General features: G+C 38.5%; 1 protein-coding gene across 1 annotated transcript; it reads left to right on the forward strand.

The window, feature by feature from the left end:
* Window positions 1-334: 334 nt before the first annotated feature.
* LOC117156375 (uncharacterized) lies at window positions 335-3629 on the forward strand. Its single transcript, XM_033333346.2, has 4 exons — window positions 335-563; window positions 1119-2024; window positions 2145-2666; window positions 2756-3629. The coding sequence occupies exons 1-4, from the start codon at window positions 408-410 to the stop codon at window positions 3569-3571; spliced, it is 2400 nt and encodes a 799-aa protein (XP_033189237.1). The 5' UTR covers window positions 335-407; the 3' UTR covers window positions 3572-3629.
* The last annotated feature ends 16127 nt before the right edge of the window (window positions 3630-19756 follow it).

Genomic DNA, 19756 nt, shown 5'->3' on the forward strand with positions numbered 1-19756 from the left:
TATAAATAGAGGTTAAGAATAGAAAATAGAATTATAATCTCTTGAAATGGTTTTAATTCCCATATAATCGACCACATAATCTTTTCTGTGAAACGATGTTTTTTATTTAAAACTTCCAAGCGTGTTATAAACTATTTATAGTATCATATGTACTGTATGTGCTTAAATCATTATATTTCTCTATGAATTGTATTTCTTGTCATATCTTTTATGCAGATATCGATTTTGTGATATCTTCTTCATACTTATAACTATCAAATAGTTATTCAAATTTCATCTAATGTTTTGTTATTAATTTTAAACATTTCCTAGCTACAAGTGCATCGAACAAGAGAAGTGTTCAACAACATTGTCGGTTTCCTAAGAGGGGGAGATCGAGTCGTAGCTTGACTCCCAAATGCATTAAAATGGAAGTTTCGAAACACGAGCAATTAGTTGATACATATGAGAAAATTTATGGAGATGAATGTCGAATCTGTTTGAAAAAAGCTGTTGAAATTTGTGAACTTTTTAAAAATGGGGACGCTATTCCTCGAAAACTTATGGCCGTTGCTTCTGTACAGGTTAGTTTGTATCACCTTTTGCGATAATAACATATTAAAAACTAATTCCTTGAAATTCTATTCCTTTCTTCTGTACACATGCTTTTGATATTAATATTTAGTATGTCTTTCATGCCCCTCGATGAAACTTTTTCAATCTATATGTGACCTATATTAACAACAACTAATTAAAGCCAACAACATTTAGAAAGAAATTTGAAATCTTGAAAAATATAAAGCAATTAGAGAACTTTACTATATTTTCAATAAATTTGTCATCATCTTGAACTTGTATTTCTTCAATTGTTTTGTTATTATCCTATTATTTATATATCTATATAAAGAAGTTTTCTATCCAACTGCAATAACGCTTATTACTTTTGTAAACTTAAATATCATCGATTACAATTTTAATGTAATAATAATGTACTAATGATTTTAGAAATCGTGTTATAATGAATTTAAATACATATGCTGTATACAATGTAGTAACATTTTTTATAGTTCTCCTGTAAATTATACGTTTGTATGGATTTTATTTATGAACATTAAAGAGATACATGTATGTCGTTTTAGGTTGAAGAAGGAGATGGTTTACCACCAGTGATTTGCTTGCCTTGTAACCAGCGTTTAGATGCATCTTACGATTTTAAATGTCAAATACAAAATTCAGATGAGAAGCTTCGTCAAATTCTAAAGCTGAAATCCTCTTCTAACGATTCTGTTACCAACGCCAGCACCATAGTTACAGCAATAATCGCTGATGTGATATCTAGCGTAATATCTTCTGAGAAAGAAAATACAGAAAAACAAGAAGTTTGTTCTACAAATTTCTGCAATGATAATTTTTGCTTTACGAAAGATGAAACAGCTTTTTGTCTCAATTCAGGGAAGAACTTGTTTTGTTACGAAAAAGAATCGTCACACAGTCGATTAAACGATACAGAGCAAAGAAAGAGCCTGGAAAATGTAAATGTTTATAAAAGTTTATTAGAGGATGATTCTGCAAGACAAATCGATTCGATAAAACAAGAGTTTGTTTTATTAGACGATCATATAGTACAAACTAAAGATGTTCCATTAAAGGGAGAAGCGAATATCGAAGAAAGTCAACAGATGTCAGAAGAGACATCAAAGACAGATAGTATTCAAGATGATGATGATGATGATGATGATGATGAAAAACCATTAATTTCACGCACAACTAGATTACGCTGTACACGATGTATCAAGTCTTTTCGTACAAAAGTGGCCTTGCAGAGACACGCCATTGTACATAAACGTAAAATCAAATTACGTTATGTTTGTTATGTTTGCGATAAACAATATCCTACGTTTGCAAAAGTGAAAAATCATGTTGCAATTTGCCACGAAGCTCGCGATAGGAAAGAAAATATTCAACATAAGAGAATTAGTTATGAGCAAAATAAAGCAATCGCGAGTGTGCAAGATAAAAGGATTAATAGTAATAGTAATGTCCAAGTAAGTATTTAAATTGGATTTTAGATAGACTTTGCCCAAGATTTTTGGCCAAGGAAGATCATTGCAGCTATTATATTTTACCATAAACTAGTTTAAAGTCGTCGTATTGTCATATTTCAGGATAAAAGAATAAAAATTAAAAAAAATGATGACTCTCCTAAGGAACAGCGAAAAAGCTTAAAATTTACTTGCAAAGTGTGTTCAAAACAATTTACTTATCAAAAATCTTTTATCACACACGCTAAAAGTCATCCAGAGTATAAAATGGAAGAATTGGATGATTCGTCTCAATGTTGGGTAAAAGAAAGATGTACAGAAACCGTGGTGGAAGAGGAAGAAAATGAAGAAGAGGAAGACGAAGAAGATGAGGAAGATGAAAACCTTCCTGCTGAAAGTTTACAGTGCACTCAATGTGGGAAGTTGTTTGCAACAAAAAGAAATCTTAAAAGGCATGTCTCCACACATAGTGGATTAAAATACACGTGTGAAACATGTGGTAAAGGATTCTCAAGAGTGGATAAATTAAAAGATCATGAACAATCAAAGCACAAGGCTGAATTATTCGACAATTCTGATTTGGATGATAAAGAGGACACAGACAATGTAGTTAATAAAGGTGACTGTTTAGAAGGAAGAAAGAAAGTAAGTAAGTTATTAAACTCGAAACTTGAAACTTTTCTTTATTTTTAAACTAAACTAATTTGTTCAATAATATTGGAATATTATTTTAGGATCGTCACAATAGACCTCACAAATGTGCAATCTGCCCTAAATCGTTCGCGCAAGCGCAATCGCTAGCGAATCACATAGAACGTCATAAGCGGGTAAAAGAAACTCAAAAAAGATTTCTTTGCGAAGTCTGTAGCAAATGTTTTGCACAGAGTGGTTCTCTGGTTGCGCACATGCGTACACATACAGGAGTTAAGCCATACGTTTGTAATGTGTGCAGTAGAGCATTTACGAAGAGCACTTATCTACAATTGCATCTACGTACTCATAGCGGTGAAAAACCTTATATTTGCCAGTATTGTAGCAGGGCGTTTGCACGTGCTAACACATTAGCACGGCACATAACAATGCATACAGGGGAAGCAAAATATCATTGTCAGATTTGTACAAAGTCATTTAGAAGACTGACTTCGTTGAATGAACACACTTATACGCACACTGGGCAGAGACCATACGCTTGCAAAATTTGTACAAAGAGATATAACAATGCAGGGTCACTTTACGCGCATAGAAAGAAATGCAAGGCACAGCAATTATCTAACCCTGGATTCGCGGTTTCCGTGGAAACCTGTACTGTATCAGAACAACAAGAAGTAGACGTTCCACAAGTTTTGATCTATTCCCACAGGAAATTAGTAGAGGACGCAACTGTTGGGCAAGTCACGCCCACACCACAGTACATGCTCGCAAATGTACACAATCAGAAGAATTTGGGATCAAATGTTATACAACCGTTTCCAGTGGATGATTCAAATGTTTATACAATTAATACGAAGCAATTTAAGAATCCCTATTATACAATTTATCCAAACATGTAAAATAATAACGCGCGTGTGTGTGTGGGAGATTGATTAAAGAATGCCTTTTTTAGAGCTACTCCTCTGGTCTTTTTCTTTGCCATGTTTTTCCTTTTTTGAACAGTTACTGAATAAAAATGCGAAAATAAGGTGAGAGAGACCTCTAAGGTGGTAAGTACATACTATGGAGTAAGTAAATAAACAAATACAAGGTAAAAATACATGTAAAAATTAAAGCTTTTAAAAGATCATTTAAGCCTAATATTCTTAATTGTGAAAATTATAAAACGACATTTGGTAGTACGGAAGTTTTAAGAATTGATATATCAATATATATCGTAATAAAGTTCTGTATTTTAGCAATCATGGTAACGTTAACACTGATAAAGGAATTATAGCAGTGTTTTCAGTAATAAACATAATAATAAGGGATGCATTAATAAGGGGCGCTGGAAAAGAAACAACGCAGAAGGGTTACTAAAATCCGATCGTCTTTCACTCTATACAAACCCGATCAACAAACCGTGAGTGGAACGAAATGTTCTTGTTTCGCAACGCTAATTCACTGCTAATATTTATGAAACAGAAAATTCTCACAATCAAACGCGAAGAGTGCTTCGTTATATCTGCAATATTAATTAATCTATCATTTACAAAAAAAAAGGAAAAAAATAAAAAATGTCTGAAAATTCCCGAAATTTGATGCTCAACGCTAATAAATATTAATCTACGCACTCGTATTTAAGCAATACAGTGTCCGACAAATACAGTCGGAAGGTTTGGGCATTTTGTAAACGCAACTCTACTTAAGAAAACGCGATCATTCATTATCGCAACGCTAACTCTTACAGTGAATTTAATGAAAATTACTATTTACTATATGAAAAAGCTATTTCAAATATTCTGGTATTGCTACTTGCAATATTATAAAATTAATTGAAAATTAACATTTTTATAATGTAATTTCAAACAATAGAAAACAAGATAAATTCTGATACGTATAGTTCTATAAGAAATTATAAAAATTCATAATAAAAATTGCAAAAGACAATCGCGATATCGTAATTCGCAACTCTAAAGCAAACGCGATTATCATTTTATCGCAACTCTAATTCAAACCGTAATCATTTTCTCGCCACACTAATTAAAAGCCGCGATGTTATTTCGCAACTCTAATACAACCCGTAATTAATTTATCGCGACACTAATAAGAAAAATCGCGATTTGCCCAATGGGACGATGGACCGATATATACATCGGCCAAAAAGCAAACTACTACTACTTCTACTACTACAAATACTAAAATCGAGCATAGTGACAAAGTAGTAACAATAATGACTTCCCATGCTCTGGATGACCCAGAGGATGGGCAGCCATTAGTAGTTGCCCTCTTGAGTGGCAGTTTGCCGGGCCTCTTCGGCTTATAGCCTCTTCTTTCTTCGGGCGCAATGCCCGCTGAAACTTAAATCTAAGCTCGAGACTTCTAAATCGCAAACAAAAAAAAAAAACTTATAAAGGTAAAATAAAAATATAAACCGCGGAAGCTGATTGGAGTGCACATGGACTGACCAACGATCACAGTAGTAATCGTTGCTCATTCGCATGTGCGTGCTCGAGCAATAAACGTTCGTTTCGAGCCCACTCGCGACCGCGACCGCCAAATTCGAAAAATCGAAAGGCAAAACCAGAGACGAGTGCATGCTCTACTCGTGCCAGTTTCACCTTCGATTTTTCAAATTAGATTTCCAGAAACAGGTAGGTCACCCGAAAACGCGCCTACCCGACCAGAGACTGTGCCAACCTGCCCGGCCCTACCTACTTATAATTAGCAGACATACCAGAAAGTATACTACCTAACCTACCTAGCGCTATATTTAAAAATGGCAAAACAGGCACACCAGTACACTCGCTCCAGGGTTCTCACACAAACGCTCGGACGCAAAGGTCCTACAATAGAGAGGACGTCCCTGGACGCCTCCGACACCCGAGCTTAACACACAGCCCAAGCTCATTATCAGAAGTCTCGAAAAATTATAATCGAATTGAATAACTACAATTGTTTAATTACAGCTGTGGTAGACTCTAGATTACAATGTTGCGGGATTATCCAAAATTCCAAAGGCTCCGGTGTTCTTTCATTTCCAACATATAATATAACGCTCAATATAAATGTTATCTGTCTGATTATTTAATACCTAAACTAATTTCATAGTAACGTAAACGACTGCCGTTAGGCTCTTTTCCCCTTTTTGTTCAAACTAATCGATAGTCGAAAACTAGTATTAAAGAAGTGTGAATTTAGTCTTAGTTTGCAGAAACTATTAAAATGATAAAAATGGATATCGTATTAAATCTTTAAAGATGCCAATTTACGATAAAAATTAAGAAATCGTTCAATTTGATTTTGTTACAATGGAAAAACCGTCGCCTGCTATGTGAAAATATCGTTACCGTTTGATTAACAAACCGGCATCTTGTCAAGGTATATAAGGAACACGGAAGTCGCGCGCGAGCTCTTTTGTGCCTGAAATTCCGGAGAGTGAACATCGAAGAAGAATTTAAATATAAGGTAAATAAAACAAAAAATATCAAATAACAACATTGCAACTAGCAATTTACAACGTCTAAACCATTAATTTACAACACTTAAGTTATTAATTTATAACATTTAAGCCATTAATTTATAACATTTAAGGAATTAATTTATAACGCCAAAACTATTAATTTATAACATTTATGCTATTAATTTATAACATTTAAGCTATTAATCTACAACATCCAAGCTACTAATTTACAATATTTAAACTATAAATTTATATCATTTAAGCTATTAATTTACAACATCTAAGCCATTAATTTACAACATATAAACTGTTATTTTATACATTTATGCTATTAATTTATAACATTTAAGCTATTAATTTATAACATTTAAGCCATTAATTTGTAACTTTTAAACTATTAATTTATAACATTTAAGCTATTAATTTACAACATTTAAACTATTAATTTATAACATTTAAGCTATTAATTTATATCTTCTAGGCCATTAATTTACAACATTTAAGCTGTTATTGTATACATTTATGCTATTAATTTATAACATTTAAGCTATTAATTTATAACGTCTAGGCCATTAATTTACACCATTTAAACTGTTACTGTATACATTTATGCTATTAATTTATAACATTTAAGCTATTAATTTTTAACGTCTAGGCCACTAACGTGTAACTTTTAAACTGTTATTTTATACATTTAGCCATTAATTTATAACACTTAGACCATTAATTTATATCATCTGAGCCATTAGTTTAAAACATTTGAGCCATTAATCTAAAACAATTACTCCATTAATTCTTAACAGTTATACCAATAATTTATAACCACATTCTCCCATTAATTCAAAGTAGTTATGCTCTTAATTTATAACAGTTGTACCGTTAATCGGCTGTAGCTCTACATTCATTGATTGAAATCAATACCATCAATTCGTAGTGAGTGAATTAATGATTTATTTTGTTTCATTTTATCAACGAAATCTATCAAGTTTTTGAAGTACTATTTTATTTCTATATAGCATTATTTTTTAATTTTAAATACAGAATTTAATTTCTCATTTCACTATTTCGTATAAAACCTGTCTTAACACAGAGTGTAATCTTAAGATGTAATTTTCCATGTCTGCTCGAAAGTAAGGAAGCAACTCCATATCCATGGAATCAAGGAAGCGAGTGCAATTTAACCGAAGGCAACCACATCTTATCTGTAGCTGGACATAAGTCAGAGGACATTTCAAATCATGCTGTTGTTTTGCCTCGGAGTATCAAGACCGTTAGATTGCAAGTAATGTAAGAACAAATAAACTCCGGGCAAAACAATATCGCCGCTACAATGTCGCTTTATTATAAAATAATTTTACATCTCTGCTTCCAATGCTTAAAAACTGTTTATGTAAATGGGACCCGAGCGTAGTTACCTCCTCGTGGTGGGTCCCGGTAATTGGTATCGTTTCCCAAATAATAATACACCAAGTACTATTTTGCATATTAGTATTATTATTTGAGAAACGATATCAAGCTAAAAACTACTTGAATATAGTCTGGTCTTGATCATCCAAAATAGTTTTGGTGATCTAGACCGGACTAAGACCCCCCCGCGGGGGCGCCGTGGGACATCGTGGGACACCGTGGGACATCGCGGGACACCGTGGGATGCGAGCGTTTTAGCCTTAATTAATCTTAAGATAGATACCTATGTTATGTGCATTGTAAGCTCATTCTGTACAAAGATACTTGTCTATCTTGGAACGAAAAATAAATATCTCGTCTCTCGTGATGCCCTCGGTTACCACATTGGAAAAATTGTTCCCACGATTTATCGGTTCACGGTCGCTCAGTTCTTTCAAACCGTAGCGTGACGTACTCGCTCGCGCGTATTCCGGGTACGTGCGGGTCAACGTGCACTGGGCAACTCTTTGGATTCGTAAGTCGCCCCAAGTACACCTCTGTCTTCGTGACTACCCGACGACTGCTCGTCGTTTGCCTCGAATCACGGGAGTTGTCATCGCACTGGTGATACCTGAGATCCGCAATACTGTCCGGTTGGTACTTCGGTACTCGGGCAGAGACCTGCTTTTCACGTCCTCCGTAATTCTGTTCAAGTGGCGAACCCGCGGGGGTGGACCCCACTGTTCAGTTGGGGCCTTGCCTTTGTAATCCTGTTCAGCGGTCCCTCCCCGGGCCCTCACTTGCTCAGTTGGAGTGTGTTAAATTGCAGGCCTATTTGCTGGATCGCTAGTATCATCGGTAGGTGCCATCGACCGTGATAAGATCCAGACGACGTGACAGGAATCGGGCGAAGGTCAATGCTTGGGCTTTCCGCTGAACCTTAGGGTTATCTGGTACACGGGAGTACGTCACGTAGGTTTGTTAGTTCTTTCGAGAGATCGTGATTTCGTTCGTTCCGGGCGTGCCGCGGTTTTTCTTTCACCTTCTGATTGTCGGGGCTCCTTTTCCATACTAGCCCCATTTTTTTTCTTTCGTTCCAAGTTAGACAAATGTGTCTTTGATACCGAATGCGGCCAGTAGGGTTGCGAACTATTGTACTGATCGATGTAATCGTTGTCTGGGAGATAGATGGTGTGTTATGTATGTTGTTTTACGTTTGTAAGGATTTATGTAAGCGCTGCGTTCGAGATAGGTGTTTCGCGGTTAGGACACGAAATAACTATCTCTTTACGCAGGCCCATGATCAAGTAGAGTCAGAACTCGACATTCATACCAATAGGTTGAATGTCGAGACCGATGCATAATGTTGAATCACTCATGGGCGGGTCTCGTGCGTAGTCACCTCCTCGTGGTGAGACCTGGTAATTGGCATCGTTTTCCAAAAATTAATCAGTTGATTAATCTTTGGAAAACGATACCAAGCCAAGAACTACGCAACAGTCCAGTTTGGATCACCAAAAGTCTCTAAGAGAATTCTGTTCAAACTAATCGATAGTCGAAAACTAGTATTAAAGAAGTGTGAATTTAGTCTTCGTTTGCAGAAACTATTAAAATGATAAAAATGGATATCGTATTAAATCGGCAAAACAGTATCGCCGCTACAATGTCGCTTTATTATAAAATAATTTTACATCTCTGCTTCCAATGCTTAAAAACTGTTTATGTAAATGGGACCCGAGCGTAGTTACCTCCTCGTGGTGGGTCCCGGTAATTGGTATCGTTTCCCAAATAATAATACACCAAGTACTATTTTGCATATTAGTATTATTATTTGAGAAACGATATCAAGCTAAAAACTACTTGAATATAGTCTGGTCTTGATCATCCAAAATAGTTTTGGTGATCTAGACCGGACTAAGACCCCCCCGCGGGGGCGCCGTGGGACATCGTGGGACACCGTGGGACATCGCGGGACACCGTGGGATGCGAGCGTTTTAGCCTTAATTAATCTTAAGATAGATACCTATGTTATGTGCATTGTAAGCTCATTCTGTACAAAGATACTTGTCTATCTTGGAACGAAAAATAAATATCTCGTCTCTCGTGATGCCCTCGGTTACCACATTGGAAAAATTGTTCCCACGATTTATCGGTTCACGGTCGCTCAGTTCTTTCAAACCGTAGCGTGACGTACTCGCTCGCGCGTATTCCGGGTACGTGCGGGTCAACGTGCACTGGGCAACTCTTTGGATTCGTAAGTCGCCCCAAGTACACCTCTGTCTTCGTGACTACCCGACGACTGCTCGTCGTTTGCCTCGAATCACGGGAGTTGTCATCGCACTGGTGATACCTGAGATCCGCAATACTGTCCGGTTGGTACTTCGGTACTCGGGCAGAGACCTGCTTTTCACGTCCTCCGTAATTCTGTTCAAGTGGCGAACCCGCGGGGGTGGACCCCACTGTTCAGTTGGGGCCTTGCCTTTGTAATCCTGTTCAGCGGTCCCTCCCCGGGCCCTCACTTGCTCAGTTGGAGTGTGTTAAATTGCAGGCCTATTTGCTGGATCGCTAGTATCATCGGTAGGTGCCATCGACCGTGATAAGATCCAGACGACGTGACAGGAATCGGGCGAAGGTCAATGCTTGGGCTTTCCGCTGAACCTTAGGGTTATCTGGTACACGGGAGTACGTCACGTAGGTTTGTTAGTTCTTTCGAGAGATCGTGATTTCGTTCGTTCCGGGCGTGCCGCGGTTTTTCTTTCACCTTCTGATTGTCGGGGCTCCTTTTCCATACTAGCCCCATTTTTTTTCTTTCGTTCCAAGTTAGACAAATGTGTCCTTGATACAGAATGTTGCGGATAGGGTTGCGAATTATTGTACGATGTTTGTACTGATCGATGTAATCGGTGTATGGGAGATGAATTTTGCGTTGCGTGGGAGATAGATATTGCGTTGTGTGAGCTTTGGTTTACGTTTGTTAAGATTCATGTAAGCGCTGCGTTGGTGATATGTGTTTCGCAGTTAGGCTACGAAACAACTATCTCTTTACGCAGGCCCATGATCAAGTAGAGTCAGAACTCGACATTCTTACCAATAGGTTGAATGTCGAGACCGATGCATAATGTTGAATCACTCATGGGCGGGTCTCGTGCGTAGTCACCTCCTCGTGGTGAGACCTGGTAATTGGCATCGTTTTCCAAAAATTAATCAGTTGATTAATCTTTGGAAAACGATACCAAGCCAAGAACTACGCAACAGTCCAGTTTGGATCACCAAAAGCCTCTAAGAGAATTCTGTTCAAACTAAGTGATAGTCGAAAACTAGTATTAAAGAAGTGTGAATTTAGTCGTAGTTTGCAGGAACTATTAAAATGATAAAAATGGATATCGTATTAAATCGGCAAAACAATATCGCCACTACAATGTTGCTTTATTATAAAATAATTTTACATCTCTGCTTCCAATGCTTAAAAACTGTTTATATAAATGGGACCCGAGCGTAGTTACCTCCTCGTGGTGGGTCCCGGTAATTGGTATCGTTTTCCAAATAATAATACACCAAGTACTATTTTGAATATTAGTATTATTATTTGAGAAACGATATCAAGCTAAAAACTACTTCAATATAGTCTGGTCTTGATCATCCAAAATAGTTTTGGTGATCTAGACCGGACTAAGACCCCCCCGCGGGGGCGCCGTGGGACATCGTGGGACATCGCGGGACACCGTGGGACATCGCGGGACACCGTGGGATGCGAGCGTTTTAGCCTTAATTAATCTTAAGATAGATACCTATGTTATGTGCATTGTATGCTCATTCTGTACAAAGATACTCATCTATCTTGGAACGAAAAATAAAAATCTCGTCTCTCGTGATGTCCTCGGTTACCACATTGGAAAAATTGTTCCCGCGATTTATCGGTTCACAGTCGCTCAGTTCTTTCAAACCGTAGCGTGACGTACTCGCTCGCGCGTATTCCGGGTACGTGCGGGTCAACGTGCACTGGGCAACTCTTTGGATTCGTAAGTCGCCCCAAGGACACCTCTGTCTTGGTGACTGCTCGACGACTGCTCGACGTTCGCATCGTATCGCGGGAGTTGTCGTCGCGCCGGTGATGCTAGCGAATCTGTTGGGGATTCAGTCGTGGATCTGCAGTCCTGTCCGATTGGTACTTTTGTACTCGGTCAGGGACCTGCAACTTCACGTCCCTAACCCCACTGTGCAGTTGAGGTCAATGCCTTCGTAATCCTGATCAGCGGTCCCTCCCCGTGAGTGGACCCCACTGTTCAGTTGAGGCCTCTTGCCTTTGTAATCCTGTTCAGCGGTCCATCCCCGGGTTCCACATGTTCAGTTGGAGTGTGTTAAGTTGCTGGCCTATTTGCTGGATCCACGGCTGAATTACCCGTGGATCACTTGCATCATCGGTCGGCGGCATCGACCGCGACTCGTGTAAGTTTCGAACGGCGAAACAGGAATCGAGTTACGGTCAATTCTTGGGTTTTCCGCTGAACCTCGGGGTTATCTCGTGTACGGGGGTACGTCGCGTAGGTTTGATAGTTCTTTCGAGAGATCGCGATCTCGTTCGTTACGGGCGCGCCGCGATTTTTTCCTTTATCATCTGATTCATCGGGCATTTTCTTGTTTTCCCATTTTTAAGGGAAACTTATTGAGATCACGTTAGAGTTTATAACTTGTCAATATCTTCAATATCTTATAGTGTCGCAAAAGTAGAACGTTAAGCAGTTTAGTACAGCGACTCGTATGTCCCTTCTGCAAGACACGAAATGGTATATACAGTGTCAGTAGCTACATTTCCTTTTTTTAATTCCAAGTTAGATAAATATGTGTTTGATACCGAATGATGCCAGTAGGGATGCGAATTATTGTACGATATTTGTACTGATCGATGTAATCGTTGTGTGGGAGATGGATGTTGCGTTACGTGCGCTTTGTTCTACGTTTGTAAAGATTCGTGTAACTGCTGCGTAGGAGATAGGTGTTTCGCGGTTAGACTACGAAATAACTATCTCTTTACGCAGGCCCATGATCAAGTAGAGTCAGAACTCGACATTCTTGCCAATAGGCTGAATGACGAGACCGATGCATAATGTTAAATAACTCATGGGCGGGTCTCGTGCGTAGTCACCTCCTCGTGGTGAGACCTGGTAATTGGCATCCTTTTTCAAAAATTAATCAGTTGATTAATCTTTGGAAAACGATGCCAAGCTAAGAACTACGCACCAGTCCAGTTTGGATCTCCAAATGCCGCCAAAAGAATTTTGGATGATCTAGACTGGACTGCACCGTGGGACACCGTGGGATACCGTCGGTCCAGTTTGGGTCTCCAAATGCCGCCAAAAGAATTTTGGATGATCTAGACTGGACTGCACCGTGGGACACCGTGGGATACCGTCGGTCCAGTTTGGGTCTCCAAATGCCGCCAAAAGAATTTTGGATGATCTAGACTGGACTGCACCGTGAGACACCGTGGGATACCGTCGGTCCAGTTTGGGTCTCCAAATGCCGCCAAAAGAATTTTGGATGATCTAGACTGGACTGCACCGTGGGACACCGTGGGATACCGTCGGTCCAGTTTGGGTCTCCAAATGCCGCCAAAAGAATTTTGGATGATCTAGACTGGACTGCACCGTGGGACACCGTGGGATACCGTCGGTCCAGTTTGGGTCTCCAAATGCCGCCAAAAGAATTTTGGATGATCTAGACTGGACTGCAACGTGGGACATCGTTGGACAGCGTTGGACACCGTTGGACGTCGTTGGACATCGTTGGACACCGTTGGACATCGTTGGACATCGTTGGACATCGTTGGACGTCGTTGGACAACGTTGGACACCGTTGGACAACGTTGGACATCGTTGGACAACGATGGACACCGTTGGACAACGATGGACACCGTTGGACAACGATGGACACCGTTGGACAACGATGGACACCGTTGGACACCGTGGGACACCGTGGGATACCGTGAGGCACCGTGGGACATGTCTTGGCTATGTCGGATCCATTCTGAGCCCATTCTGTACAATGATACTTATCTGACTTGGAACGAAATATAAAAATCTAATCTTTTTTTCCACTGAATCTTGCGGTTATTTTGTGCACAGGAGTGCGTCGCGTGTGTCCATTGATTCTTCTGAAAGATCCCGATGTATGAAATCATTCTCTTATTTCAAACCAATTTTTAACGAATTATCTTATTGTTTCAAATTGAGTTAGAACGTCATAAACTTGCAAATTAGTAACAGGTAGATTCAAATACCTCGAAACAAGGTTTCGCGCGCGTTTGCACAGTATTCTTTAAATATATTTAGTGGCGAACTTTTGAATTCTTGCAAATATTTTCCATTATTTAAAACACGCGACTGTAGTGTATTATGGGAATGTATATTTCGTATTCTAATAACGAAAATTCACAGTATATATTCTAATTGCGAACAATATTATTCTTGCAAACGATTGCATTGCATTCACGTTATTCATGAGCATTTGTTTGCTATCGAAAAATATCTCACAATTTTCAACTAAATAATATTTTTCAAACTTGTTCCAATTTCTTAATAATAATTTTTAAGCGTAAAAAAATAGCAGTATTTTCTAAATAAACGTTCGATAGGAAAAAGAAGAAAATTGTCGAAACGAAGTTTCGCTTCTCCCCCCCCCCCACCCGCCCTTAAACAACCACCATTTCCACCACTGGACTTTACACGGTTCCTGCCTGATGTTAGTCTCCCTGATGATATTCGCTGGGATACCGCAGCATCCAAGGTAACGTCCTCTGTTTCTCCGCATCGAACGGTGAGTCGCATGCATTTTTGTTCCTCCGGTCACTCAATCATGTCGTAGGATGAAAGGTCCGAATCGGCACGGGTGACCGGTTGTATTACGTAGAATTTTGTTGCGAGCATAGTGACCGCGGGTATTTTTATACCCGTGAGTAGTAACATTCTTTTTTTAAATTTATTAGTTTAGGATAGGTCTTCTTGCACAGCGCGATTATAATAATTAGTTTAAATACATACACTTGAGAATATATTCGTGTTATTTATAAATATGCATGTTAACATTCCGTATAAATATTTGCAAATGGCAAATATGTACACGAATATATCTGTTTAACATAAACATATTTGATTTTAAGCAATGAATTAATCGTGACAATATCAAGTCACGTTCGTTTATTTCATTTCGGTTAGAATTTAAAATATGAGTCAAAATTCATTTTTTCCCGTACAAAAATGTGTAAAATTTTACGTGCAAGAAGACACTTCGCGACAGGCAGATATTTGAATCAAAGCAATAATTTTGAACACTGCTTCTGCACTTTCGAGTATGTGCTTTGATAAAGAGATCGCCTGAGAATATTTCTTTCTTAGTAATATATTTAGAGTCAATTATTCCATTTGATCGAGTCTCAGTCTTTTTCAATTAACGCTACCTTTTTTGCAATATTAAAGTTTTGTTCCGATTTATTAAATTAATAAAGTAGAGTTACTTAGTTACTATTAAATTAATAAAGTAGATTTCATCAGATACGAAGTAGTAAAATATAAAATCAAAGAACGTTAGTCCGTTAAATAAAAATTACACAAACTAATCATTTCTTTTAGATCAGGATTTTCAGGTTTAACCCTTTCCGTGCCCATTGTCAGGATCTCATTCACGTGCCCAGGTGCTACTTGAATGGGAGAAAGACACTGGGCACGATGATCTAGAATTAAGTAATGTAATAATTTGTCAGCGACTGACGATGTGTTAGTGTACCGTGCACGACGTATTTTCCACGTTATGTGTGTGTGTTGTTAGGCCGTGGAACTGCGTCGCTTTTTTTCATTCGTTAAAACATCAAATATTAAAAATGTCGAAACATATATCGATTCAATTTACGTCTCGATACAATCACAATTTGTGATAATATCGCCCACGCGATTAAGTGTAACCACGCTTTAAATATTGCCGTAAATTACAATTATAATTCCAAGTTTACTTACGTTTATTTTAACGATATCATTTCCTCAGACGTGTTTTATCACGTTTTACGCAATGGTCACTAGCCTTCGTCAGTCGATTTCAGGAAAACGGTACGTACCTTAGAGTGTGCATGGTGTGTGTTAAGCTCGGGTGTCGGAGGCGTCCCGGGACGTCCTCTCTAGTGTAGGACCTTTGCGCCCGAGCGTTTGTGTGAGAACCGTGGAGCGAGTGTGTTGGTGTGCCTGTTTTGCCATTTTTAAATATAGCGCTAGGTAGGATAGGTAGTATACTTTCTGGTATGTCTGTTAATTATAAGTAGGTAGGGCCGGGCAGGTTGGCACAGTCTCTGGTCGGGTAGGCGCGTTTTCGTGTGACCAACCTGTTTCTGGAAATCTAATTTGAAAAATCGACGGTGAAACTGGCACGAGTAGAGCATGCACTCGTCTCTGGTTTTGCCTTTCGATTTTTCGAATTTCGCGGTCGCGGTCGCGAATGGGTCGAAACGAACGTTTATTGCTCGAGCACGCACATGCGAATGAGCAACGATTACTACTGTGATCGTTGGTCAGTCCATGTGCACTCCAATCAGCTTCCGCGGTTTATATTTTTATTTTACCTTTATAAGTTTTTTTTTTTGTTTGCGATTTAGAAGTCTCGAGCTTAGATTTAAGTTTCAGCGGGCATTGCGCCCGAAGAAAGAAGAGGCTATAAGCCGAAGAGGCCCGGCAAACTGCCACTCAAGAGGGCAACTACTAATGGCTGCCCATCCTCTGGGTCATCCAGAGCATGGGAAGTCATTATTGTTACTACTTTGTCACTATGCTCGATTTTAGTATTTGTAGTAGTAGAAGTAGTAGTAGTTTGCTTTTTGGCCGATGTATATATCGGTCCATCGTCCCATTGGGCAAATCGCGATTTTTCTTATTAGTGTCGCGATAAATTAATTACGGGTTGTATTAGAGTTGCGAAATAACATCGCGGCTTTTAATTAGTGTGGCGAGAAAATGATTACGGTTTGAATTAGAGTTGCGATAAAATGATAATCGCGTTTGCTTTAGAGTTGCGAATTACGATATCGCGATTGTCTTTTGCAATTTTTATTATGAATTTTTATAATTTCTTATAGAACTATACGTATCAGAATTTATCTTGTTTTCTATTGTTTGAAATTACATTATAAAAATGTTAGTTTTCAATGAATTTATTAGTATTGCAAGTAGCAATACCAGAATATTTGAAGTAGCTTTTTCATGTAGTAAATAGTAATTTTCATTGAATTCACTGTAAAAATTAGCGTTGCGATAATGAATGATCGCGTTTTGTTAAGTAGAGTTGCGTTTACAAAATGCCCAAACCCTCCGACTGCATTTATCGGACACTGTTCCTGGATCACACGTACAGCTACAAGAACTGTACATGTGTGATCGTTCGTCGGCAACCTTCTAAATGGTTGCACTGCGATATATCGGCCCTCCACTCGCGATTTTTCTTATTAGTGTCGCGACAGATTAATTACGGGTTGAATTAGAGTTGCGAAATAACATCGCGGCTTTCTATTAGTGTCGCGAGAGAATGGTTACGGTTTGAATTAGAATTGCGATAAAATGATAATCGCGTTTGCTTTAAAGTTGCGAATTACGATATCGCGATTGTCTTTTGCCATTTTTATTATGAATTTTTATAATTTCTTATAGCACTATACGTATCAGAATTTATCTTGTTTTCTATTGTTTAAAATTAGATTATAAATATGTTAATTTTTAATTAATTTTATAGTATTGCAAGTAGCAATACCAGAATATTTAAAATAGCTTTTTTATATAGTAAATAGTAATTTTTATTAAATTCACTATAAGAGTTAGCGTTGCGATATTGTTCCATCGCGAGTTCTGCTTATTTTTCCTTTTAGCGTTGCGATAATAAATGATCGCGTTTTGTTAAGTAGTGTTGCGTTCACAAACTGCCCTAACCCCCCGACTGCAATTGTCGGACACTGTTCCTGGATCACACGTTCAGCTGCAAGAGCTGTGCAAGTGTGATCGTTCATCAGCAACCTCTTAAATGGTTGCACTTCGATTTCTCGCTATTAGTGTTGCGTATTGCTAAAATACGAGTGCGTAGATTTATACTTATTAGTGTTGCGTATCAAATATCGGGAATTTTCAGGCTTAATTTTTTTTTTTTTTAATGGTAGATTATCGATATTGCAGATATAACGAAGCACTCATCGCGGTTTGATTTTGAAAATTTTCTGCTTCATAAATATTAGTAGTAAATTAGTGTTGCGAAACAAGAATATTCCGTTCCACTCTCGGCGTGTTGATCGGGTTTATATAGAGTGGAATACGATTGAATTTTAGTAGCCCTTCTGGCTACTGCTTTGTTTCCTTTTCAGCGCCTCCTCTTACCACGTTTATTACTGAAAATACTGCTATAAGACATGTTTCTTGGTCAGCGTTAACGTTACCATAACTGCTAAAATACAAAACTTTATTACGAATGTATATTATATATAGATTTACATATATGAAACTGTGAGCGATTTCATGCACAACAAAGTATTATAATGAAATATCTTAATGTTGCTATGAAGGCTTAAAATATTTTTTAAAATTTAATTCATTGCAATTGGAATCAGCGCTGGTGATTGTTCGTTCTTAGAACCATGACTTTTAACATTTTTTCGACCGCGATATTTTCAATCTTTTAACAGTAATATAGAATTTTATAAATATTCGAATTTCATATTGAATTTTTTTTTTTTTTTAATTCAGATTAAATTCAATTACTTAAAATTCTATTTTTCAACGTAACCCTAGTTTCGATTAAAAAGATACAAATGATTCTCTATATTTGCTAAAATTTAATCAATAGTAATTTGATCTATAATTAACCATTATTAGTAGTTTATTTTTCATGTATAAAATGTTCTCGTTTTAAAGATACCTGTTTCTTTCATATACCACATCAAGTAAATGAGTTTGTTTCAAATTTATCAACTAGCAGAAAGTAGATTTCAATTACATACATGAACATTTCATAGCATATTAAATATGTATGCTAGATACCGAAATGATTTTTCTTCCATTGTCTGATTGTTCAGGCTTCTTCCCGTTTCCCCATTTTTAAAAGAAGCATATTGCGGTAACGTTGGAGTATATAACTTTTCGATATTTTCATAAGTTTAGTACAACGAGTCGTATGTCTCTTCTGCAAGATTCTAAATTGTATATGCACTGTCAATAGTTTCATTTCCATTCTTTCGTTCCAAGTTAGACAAATGTATCATTGATACCGAATGTTGCCAGTACGGTTGCGAATTATTGTGCAATGCTTGTACTGATGCATGTAATCGTTTTCGCAGATTCATCAGTTGATTAACTTTTGGAAAACCACTACATCGATAAGTACAAACATTGTACAATAATTCGATACCAAGATAAGAACCACGCTAGTACAGTCCAGTTTGGATTACGAAAAGACACGAAGAGAATTTTGGATAATCTAAACTGGACTGCAACGTGGGACGCCGTTGGACACCGTGGGACGCCGTTGGACACCGTGGGACGCCGTGGGACATCGTTGGACGCCGTGGGACATCGTTGGACGCCGTGGGACATCGTTGGACACCGTTGGACGCCGTGGGACATCGTGGGATGCCGTGGGACATCGTTGGACGCCGTGTTACATCGTTGGACACCGTTGGACGCCGTGGGACATCGATGGACATCGTTGGACATCGTTGGACACCGCTGGACACCGTTGGACATCGATGGACACCGTTGGACATCGATGGACACCGTTGGACACCGTTGGACACCGTTGGACACCGTTGGACACCGTTGGACACCGTTGGACACCGTTGGACACCGTTGGACACCGTTGGACACCGTTGGACACCGTTGGACAACGTTGGACAACGTTGGACAACGTTGGACGCCGATGGACACCGTTGGACACCGTTGGACACCGTTGGAGAACATTGGACGCCGTGGGACGCCGTGGGACGCCGTGGGACGCCGTGGGACATCGTGGGACATCGTGGGATGCGTACGTTTTTGTCTTAATTAATCGTTAGGTAGATACATATGTCAAGTGCATTGTGAGCTCATTCTGTACAGCGACATTTATCCACCTTAGAACGAAAAAAAGAAAAATCTCGTCTCCCTTCACTCGCTTACCTCACAGTACTTATTGCACTCGCGATTTATCGGTTCGCGATCACTCAGTTCTTTCAAACCGTAGCGTGACGTACTCGCTCGCGCGTATT

The sequence above is a fragment of the Bombus vancouverensis genome, chromosome 14, assembly GCF_051014615.1.
Source record: "Bombus vancouverensis nearcticus chromosome 14, iyBomVanc1_principal, whole genome shotgun sequence".
NCBI classification, from domain to species: Eukaryota; Metazoa; Arthropoda; class Insecta; order Hymenoptera; family Apidae; genus Bombus; species Bombus vancouverensis.

Coding starts and splice junctions, on each gene's coding strand:
- LOC117156375 (XM_033333346.2), top strand. CDS start 408: ATGGAAGTTTCGAAACACGAGCAATTAGTTGATACATATGAGAAAATT. Junction 2,025..2,144: donor ATAGTAATAGTAATGTCCAA/GTAAGTATTTAA, acceptor GTCATATTTCAG/GATAAAAGAATAAAAATTAA. Junction 2,667..2,755: donor GTTTAGAAGGAAGAAAGAAA/GTAAGTAAGTTA, acceptor ATATTATTTTAG/GATCGTCACAATAGACCTCA.